This window comes from Eptatretus burgeri, chromosome 8, assembly GCF_056783735.1.
Source record: "Eptatretus burgeri isolate ZD-2024b chromosome 8, Ebu_testis_v1, whole genome shotgun sequence".
Classification (NCBI taxonomy): Eukaryota; Metazoa; Chordata; class Myxini; order Myxiniformes; family Myxinidae; genus Eptatretus; species Eptatretus burgeri.
Window position 1 is genome coordinate 80,477,552 of NC_140968.1, and position 9,620 is coordinate 80,487,171.

The 9,620-nt window shown below is 45.3% G+C and overlaps 1 protein-coding gene across 2 annotated transcripts in view; it reads right to left on the reverse strand.

Moving 5' to 3' along the window:
- Window positions 1–5,732, reverse strand: part of PGAP3 (post-GPI attachment to proteins phospholipase 3) — a 38,908-nt gene extending 33,176 nt beyond the window's left edge. The window contains exons 1-2 of one of the 2 annotated variants that reach the window (XR_015061077.1): window positions 5,489–5,732; window positions 854–951 (exon numbers count right to left, since the gene is read on the reverse strand). Coding sequence is in view for 1 of the 2 variants with exons in the window: in XM_085892770.1 (XP_085748896.1) it covers window positions 854–951; window positions 5,489–5,690 (300 nt within the window). In the remaining variant the exon portion in view is untranslated. The remainder of the gene's footprint in view (window positions 1–853; window positions 952–5,488) is intronic. The other variant, XM_085892770.1, reaches the window with a different exon arrangement.
- Between the last annotated feature and the right edge of the window lie 3,888 nt (window positions 5,733–9,620).

The window sequence follows — 9,620 nt, forward strand, 5'->3', positions numbered from 1 at the left end:
TTCCCTGTGAAAACTAATCCCTGTCCCAGCTTTGCATTGACTGTTGCAGTATATTGCACAACAGTAAACCATTGTGAGAAAATGACAATAATTATTGAACAAAATGCAGAAATGTTATTTCTTTTTTAAAATCAAAACATGCGGTTTTAACTCTTCACAGGTAAACCGAAACGGATGACCATAGCGTCCCATGCGCGACAATTTATAGCAGAAATATGACGTCAATAAGATGGACACATGACGTCAATTCCATGGAAGAGTACATATTGCACCCCTAAAAGGTGCGGTATCATCGATATTCAAGTAATCCCCTCGACTCCCAATGAAGTACTTCCCTTCAAAATTAGTCATTTCGTGGATTTGCAGAAACCCCCGCTACAAAAAGCCGTCTATACCCAAGCCTTCTAGGAACACATAAACAAACCATCCCAGGGCTGATCATGTGAGCCAGCAGTGTCCTAGTTCTGTAAATTAGTGATAACACATTCAAGGAGCCTCTATAAGGAAGGCTTGTGCTTTTGAAAGTATGGAACTCTTTACGGAATTAGCGTGAAAAGTGCAGTTAAAGGATTAAAACCAGTCAGTTCCCACTCACTACTGTGGATGAAAGGAGGAATCATGGATGCTGAGCAGACTCCGCAATGCGGACAATCACAAGCTGCCTATGACCTCTCTCGTGGTGTTATAGAGCTTGGTGGGACAGACAGACAGACCCAAATACAACACGCTCTCCTCTGGCCAAGCTAAGTATATTATTTTTCTTTAACATTTAATGAATTCCATTTTGGAGGCAAAATAACTCCTTTACAATCCATATTCAAGGACCAAGAGTCCAAATGATTGCTAATTGTACCTTTCCGTGGAACTGTGGAACATCATAACCAGCCTCTTGGAGAAGATCCACTGTGCGCCACATGCAACCATAGCGACATTCCTCAACACAGTCCCAGCCTGCAGGTCACACAGTTCACCTGGCTCAGTGAATAGGCCCGATATTATATAAATTGGCATAAAGTGGCTCCACGTACCGTTTTAGTGCAGTGAAGGGTGGTGCAAAGGGCGGCGAAGAGGACGATGCAGGGGGTGAAGGGGAAGAGGGCAGGGGTGCACACTACGAAAACAGTCTAATGGCTTATGAGCAATCAGAAATAAAAAAAATTAATAAAATGACAGTTCCACAGGGATGCATGATCCACATGAAAAAGTACCACAGGGATGAACGATCCAAATGAAAAAAGTACCACAGGGATGAACGACCCGCATTAAAAAGTACCACAGGGATGAACGGCCCACATGAAAAAAAGTACCACAGGGATGAACGATCCACGTGAAAAAAGTACCACAGGGATGAATGACCCATATGAAAAACGTACCACAGGGATGAACGATCCACATGAATAAAGTACCACAGGGATGAATGATCCACGAGAAAAAAGTACCACAGGGATGAACGATCCGTATGAATAAAGCACCACAGGGATGAATGATGCACGTGAAAAAAGTAACAGGGATGAACGACCCGCATTAAAAAAAGTACCACAGGGATGAACGATCCGCATGAAAAAAGTACCACAGGGATGAACGATCCGCATGAAAAAAGTACCACAGGGATGAACGATCCGCATGAAAAAAGTACCACAGGGATGAATGATAAACGTTAAAAAAGTACCACAGGGATGAATGATCCACGTGAAAAAGTACCACAGGGATGAATGACCCATATGAAAAAGTACCACAGGGATGAATGACCCGCATGGAAAAAGTACCACAGGAAAGAATGATCCACATGGAAAAAGTACCACAGGGTTGAATGACCCACATGAAAAAAGTACCACAGGGATGAATGACCCACATGAAAAAAGTATCACAGGGATGAACGATCCACTTGAAAAAAGTACCACAGGGATGAACGATCCACATGAAAAAAGTACCACAGGGATGAACGATCCACAGGGATGAACGATCCACATGAAAAAAGTACCACAGGGATGAACGATCCACATGAAAAAAGTACCACAGGGATGAACGATCCACAGGGATGAACGATCCACATGAAAAAAGTACCACAGGGATGAACGATCCACATGAAAAAAGTACCACAGGGATGAACGATCCACATGAATAAAGTACCACAGGGATGAATGATCCACGAGAAAAAAGTACCACAGGGATGAACGATCCGTATGAATAAAGCACCACAGGGATGAATGATGCACGTGAAAAAAGTAACAGGGATGAACGACCCGCATTAAAAAAGTACCACAGGGATGAACGATCCGCATGAAAAAAGTACCACAGGGATGAACGATCCGCATGAAAAAAGTACCACAGGGATGAACGATCCGCATGAAAAAAGTACCACAGGGATGAATGATAAACGTTAAAAAAGTACCACAGGGATGAATGATCCACGTGAAAAAGTACCACAGGGATGAATGACCCATATGAAAAAGTACCACAGGGATGAATGACCCGCATGGAAAAAGTACCACAGGAAAGAATGATCCACATGGAAAAAGTACCACAGGGTTGAATGACCCACATGAAAAAGTACCACAGAGTTGAATGACCCACATGAAAAAGTACCACAGGGATAAATGACCCACATGAAAAAAGTACCACAGGGACGAACGATCCACATGAAAAAAAGTACCACAGGGATGAACGATCCACTTGAAAAAAGTACCACAGGGATGAATGACCCACATGAAAAAAGTACCACAGGGATGAATGACCCACATGAAAAAAGTATCACAGGGATGAACGATCCACTTGAAAAAAGTACCACAGGGATGAACGATCCACTAGAAAAAAGTACCACAGGGATGAACGATCCACATGAAAAAAGTACCACAGGGATGAACGATCCACAGGGATGAACGATCCACATGAAAAAAGTACCACAGGGATGAACGATCCACATGAAAAAAGTACCACAGGGATGAACGATCCGCGTGAAAAAAATACCACAGGGATGAATGATCCACGTTAAAAAAGTACCACAGGGATGAATTATCCACGTGAAAAAAGTACCACAGGGATGAATGACCCATATGAAAAAAGTAACACAGGGATGAATGACCCGCATGAAAAAAGTACCACAGGAAAGAATGATCCACATGGAAAAAGTACCACAGAGATGAATGATCCACATGAAAAAAGTACCACAGAGATGAATGATCCACATGAAAAAGTACCACAGGGACGAACGATCCCCATGAAAAAAGTACCACAGGGATGAACGATCCACTTGAAAAAAGTACCACAGGGATGAATGACCCACATGAAAAGTACCACATGAAAAAAGTACCACAGGGATGAACGATCCACTTGAAAAAAGTACCACAGGGATGAACGATCCACATGAAAAAAAGTACCACAGGGATGAATGACCCGCATTAAAAAAGTAACACAGGGATGAATGATCCACATGAATAAAGTACCACAGGGATGAATGATCCACGTGAAAAAAGTAACACAGGGATGAACGACCCGCATTAAAAAAGTACCACAGGGATGAACGATCCGCATGAAAAAAGTACCACAGGGATGAACGATCCGCGTGAAAAAAGTACCACAGGGATGAATGATCCACGTGAAAAAAGTACCACAGGGATGAATGACCCATATGAAAAAAATACCACAGCGATGAATGACCCACATGAAAAAAAGTACCACAGGGATGAATGATCCACGTTAAAAAAGTACCACAGGGATGAATGTAAACGTTAAAAAAGTACCACAGGGATGAATGACCCGCATGGAAAAAGTACCACAGGAAAGAATGATCCACATGGAAAAAGTACCACAGGGTTGAATGACCCACATGAAAAAAGTACCACAGGGATGAATGATCCACATGAAAAAAGTACCACAGGGATAAATGACCCACATGAAAAAGTACCACAGGGACGAATGATCCGCATGAAAAAAGTACCACAGGGATGAACGATCCACTTGAAAAAAGTACCACAGGGATGAATGACCCGCATGAAAAAAGTACCACAGGGATGAATGACCCACATGGAAAGTACCACATGAAAAAAGTACCACAGGGATGAACGATCCACTTTAAAAAAGTACCACAGGGATGAACGATCCACATGAAAAAAAGTACCACAGGGATGAATGACCCGCATTAAAAAAGTAACACAGGGATGAACGACCCATATGAAAAAAGTACCACAGGGATGAACGATCCGCATGAAAAAAGTACCACAGGGATGAACGATCCACATGAAAAAAGTACCACAGGGATGAACGACCCACATTAAAAAAGTACCACAGGGATGAACGATCCGCATGAAAAAAGTACCACAGGGATTAACGATCCGCATGAAAAAAGTACCACAGGGATGAACGATCCACGTGAAAAAAGTACCACAGGGATGAACAATCCGCATGAAAAAAGTACTACAGGGATGAACGATCCACGTGAAAAAGTACCACAGGGATGAATGATGACCCACATGAAAAAGTACCACAGGGATAAATGACCCACATGAAAAAAGTACCACAGGGATGAATGACCCACATGAAAAAAGTATCACAGGGATGAACGATCCACATGAAAAAGTACCACAGAGATGAATGATCCACATGAAAAAAGTACCACAGGGACGAACGATCCGCATGAAAAAAAAGTACCACAGGGACGAACGATCCGCATGAAAAAAAAGTACCACAGGGATGAACGATCCACTTGAAAAAAGTACCACAGGGATGAATGACCCACATGAAAAAAGTACCACAGGGATGAATGACCCACATGAAAAAAGTATCACAGGGATGAACGATCCACATGAAAAAAGTACCACAGAGATGAATGATCCACATGAAAAAAGTACCACAGGGACGAACGATCCGCATGAAAAAAAAGTACCACAGGGATGAACGATCCACTTGAAAAAAGTACCACAGGGATGAATGACCCACATGAAAAAAGTACCACAGGGATGAATGACCCACATGAAAAAAGTATCACAGGGATGAACGATCCACATGAAAAAAGTACCACAGGGATGAACGATCCGCATGAAAAAGTACCACAGGGATGAATGATCCACATGAAAAAGTACCACAAGATTCATACATTATCTTAGTTTGTAGACGAGGAGGGTATGAAACCGAAACATCGATGAATCCTCGATTCAAGCCGAATTACATTGAAGTGCAATCCAAATCCGGATATTAAAATATGTATATTTACACAAATCACAAGATGTTAAATAACACCTCCAATTTCGGACAATATATCACCACAGGCGAACACGCCCAATCTCCCGCCCCCGACAAACGGGCTGAAAAAGGACATTGGGAACAACGTGCACACACTGCACTGTATGTGTCATCCAACTCTCACAAGGCAAGTTATAGCGAATGAATAAAAACAAGAACACAAAAATAGAAATAAAGAGAGAAACTTCACAAAAAAGACAAGTACGGGTACAGAGAGAGCAGAATCATTCGCACACATTCCCAAACACACCAGTAAGACGCATGTACAAGGGCTGGCGGGCCACAAACTTGGACAGTGCGTCGCCGAAGCAAAATCTCCGTGAACAATTATTTATGCAGTTTCTGTAGAAAGGCTGCTCGTCGCCACTCGAACCCAAAGCGCCGGAAAAGACGTTGCAGGAAGCGAGCAACAGTGGCGTAACAAGACTGAGGCCTACGATGGGAGGCCGCATATTCGAGCGAGCGAAACCACGCCCCCTCTATAACTTACATTGCCCATGAGAAGACCGTCCGTCTTCGGCCCGCCCTATTCGCGAGAAGGGCGGAGCCTGTTTATGACGCGCCCTTATCGATTGTGGAGTATTGTCCTTTAATGTGTCGAAGACGGTATCGGCTGGTGACTATCTCGATGGAAAAACCTGCTTGTCTTCAATTCAAATCTTTAACGGTCACAATCATTCCCATGTTCTTGTGAGGTTGGTTGAGGGAAGCTTGGCCCAACTCTTAAACGAAATTGCCGGCTGGGCCTGACATTTGATCAAGATTAGGACAAGAATTTGGCGAGGGTACCGGCGATAGCTTGCCCACTCTTCACGGAGGAACCACCCACTAATATTAAAAGACAGCACGTCTTCAATCCATAATAATTTTACAATTTCATTCACCATAGAGTAACCATCCACCACCATCACTATTCATTCCTTTTTTTAATACAGCGTCGAGGCTCATGGAGGAGATAGAACAAAAGGAACAGGAGAAAGGAGGGGTAAAACACATCAACAACACGGTTGAGGGACAAAATAGAAGACGAACAAATAAGGGATGTCAGGAGAAAGATAAGAGGGCAAGGAGGAGACACAGGGAATGAACAAGATATGTACAGAAGAAAACTCAGGAAAGACGGGCCTTGGGGTGGGGTGAACGAGGGTAGAAAAGACCATGGTTATGGATTGGGGATGATCTCAGATGGTGGTGAACAGCTGTCTTGAACACCTGGAGGGAAGAATGAGATTTAAGAGTTTGTGGAAAGTGATTTCACAGGTGTGAAAAAGAGGAACAAATGAGTGGAGGGAGCTTCACCAGAATGCTGTTGATGGTGGACAGCCTGGAGGTGGAACAAAGCACGGAGAGGGCAGAGGGTGTAAAACGAGAAAGGAGGTGGTACAAGACAGACTTTCAGACCACCGACATGTCTTTCGTGTGAAAGTGATAGGTCCGTAGACTCAGCTTCATCGTGAGAGATTCCAATGATCCTGAAGGCCTTGGTTTCCACGGGGTCAAGCTGAGCATGATGCAAGGCAGGACAGCGAGCAAAGAGGGGAGAGCAGTACTCCATTAAGCTGCGGATGAAGACCTTGGAGGTGGATACGAGTTCAGGTGTGCCAAGGAAGGACTTTGTACGACGGAGGATGCCCAGTCGGTGGTTGGCTTTGCAGGCCAACTTTGAAATGTGGTTTGTGCAAAAAAAGTCATGGCTAATAGTGAGTCCCAGGAATTTGAGTGACTGAACTTCTTTGAGAGAATTATTTGGGTTGCCAGACAGTCCAGAGAGAGAGAGAGGGGGAGGAGAGGAAGACACACTACAAGTGTTTGACCATCTTGTGATTTTGTCAAGGTCTGAAGATAGGGAAAAGGCTGCAGAATGACCATCTGAAGGTTAAGGAATGTCACAGCAAATAGAAAAAGACAATTTTCCACAGTCAGAGAGATCATTGATGAAGGTTAGGAATAGGACTCGGCCCAGAACTTTACAGACAAAGATGAAAGGATTTCATTGAGAGCAACAAGTTGGTTATTGTTGAATATATATATATATATATATATATATATATATATATATATATATATATATATATATATATATATATATATATATATATATATATATATTGTTACGAATCTACACCGCCCAGCGTGCGAATGACCGCTTTAGCCAATGGCGGCCGTCTCGACCACCGGACGGACAATTCAGTCGTGACTTTCTGGAACAACGCCAGAAACCAGTCACGGGTGGGTTTTCAATCCCACCACGGCACATTCCGTATTCTACCCGCGCGAAATAGGGTCAATCCCCTAATATCGAAAAACCCAAGTACCCACGCGGGTAACCTACCGAGGGACCGTACCTCGGCGAAGGTCTGCGTGGACACGAACTGCTTAAGCGGTCCGTTCCGTTCTGAGATAACCGAGCGGGTATTATCGCCAGACCTCGCTGGACCCGATTCTATTTAACGGTTATTTAAAAACCAACTATATTCCGAGAAACAACATGGCAGTTCAATAAGGAGAAAAAAACACGACGAACGGGGTAACATTCACACAAGCACATATACAAACAATCATGCAGTCAATGGGGGAAGGGGACACGACACGAGTAAGGTACAAACACGACAACCGACTATAAGCAATTATCAATGTACAGTCAATTACACAGTTTTACTTCGCAAGACACGGCGCCACAACATTCGTTCAAAGAAAAGCAGGAAAGACCCCATCAAAGGCAATGGGGTCAGACTGGACCTCTTGGGTCTTTATGGCGTGGGACTTAGCAGACCGAATGAGTCGCACGAGACCGTTGCAGGTTACCTGCACCCTCGTGGTGACTGGCTTGGGCGACCCGCGATGCTCCTTCCCCACGGCGGCGAGCGTAGCCACGGTTGAGCCCAGGCCCTGCTCAGCGGCTGGCGAGCTCTCTCCGGCTCTCTCCACACGAGCACGCGGTTTGCGCGACACAGCAGGTAAGGCTGCTCCTCCAGCTCACGTCTCTTTCGCGACGCCCAGACCTCCGCCGACTGGCTGCTCCCAGCTCCCCACTCGGACATGAGCCCCGATCTTCACCCAACTCCGGCAGAAGCAGCCCAGGTCCTTCCGCGGCGTCCAGCGGCCGCGACAACTCCAGCAACCACCGAGAGAGAGAACGAACGCCCGACAGAGAGAGAGAGAGAGAGAGAGAGAGAGAGAGAGAGAGAGAGAGAGAGAGAGAGAGAGAGAGAGAGAGAGAGAGAGAGAGAGAGAGAGAGAGAGAGAGAGAGAGAGAGAGAGAGAGAGAGAGAGAGAGAGAGAGAGAGAGAGAGAGAGAGAGAGAGAGAGAGAGAGAGAGAGAGAGAGAGAGAACGAGAGAGAGAACGAGAGAGAGAACGAGAGAGCGAACGAGAGAGAGAGAGAGAGAACAAGAGAGAGAACGAGAGAGCGAACGAGAGAGCGAACGAGAGAGCGAACGAGAGAGCGAACGAGAGTGAGAGAGAGAGAGAGAGAGAGAGAGAGAGAGAGAGAGAGAGAGAGAGAGAGAAGAGAGAGAGAGAGAGAAGAGAGAGAGAGAGAAGAGAGAGACAACGAATGCCCGAGAGAGAGAACGAATGCCAGAGAGAGAGAGAACGAACGCCCGTGCGCCCTTTCTATTACTCTCGCCCCGCCCCTCCGCTCTCACCCCGCCCCTCCGCTCTCGCCCCGCTCCTCCGCTCTCGCCCCGCCCTCCTTCCAGAACCTGCGGGAACCTTCTCGTCCCAAATCGGGGACGCTCCCTTGCCGCTGTACTTGTCTTCTTCCACAGCAGGGTAGAATTCACCGTGGAGACGCCATTCGTCCGGGGAAGGGGGGGGGGAAACGGGGGCCGCCTGCTTTCCCTCGACGAAGACCAGGCCTCTGGCAACCGTGTGCCGAGGGGGAAACGCGGTGGTGTGGTTCTGCGCTTGTGGTTAAAGTGGTTGTGTGAAGCGGTTGGTGGTTGGTCCAAAATAACGATAGCAAAGAATAACGGCTACCTGAAGATTCACAGCCCGGGTGACATGAATAAAATTCCCATTAAACAACGTTGGGGAAACCTAACTGAACACAGACTCATCGATCTAACTCAGTGGTTTTCAAACTTTTTTGAGTGGTGACCCAATTTCAGAACCTCTCTACATCGCGCGACCCAAAAGATTCAAAACCCAATTCATAATATACAAGATAAGATTTCATATGACACAAAAATATTTAGTTTACTTTATTCACCATCGTCATATTTTCATAGACGAGTAAACGGAGAATCGCCGACAGTATCCAAATAGTACAGTTGAATGTTTCAGAAGTTTAGTCCGAATGACATTTAGATATATCAGTGAGAAGGATGAGCCTGTTTTTCAGAAATCAACTTCTCTATTCGTGGAGAAGTAGATGACAAT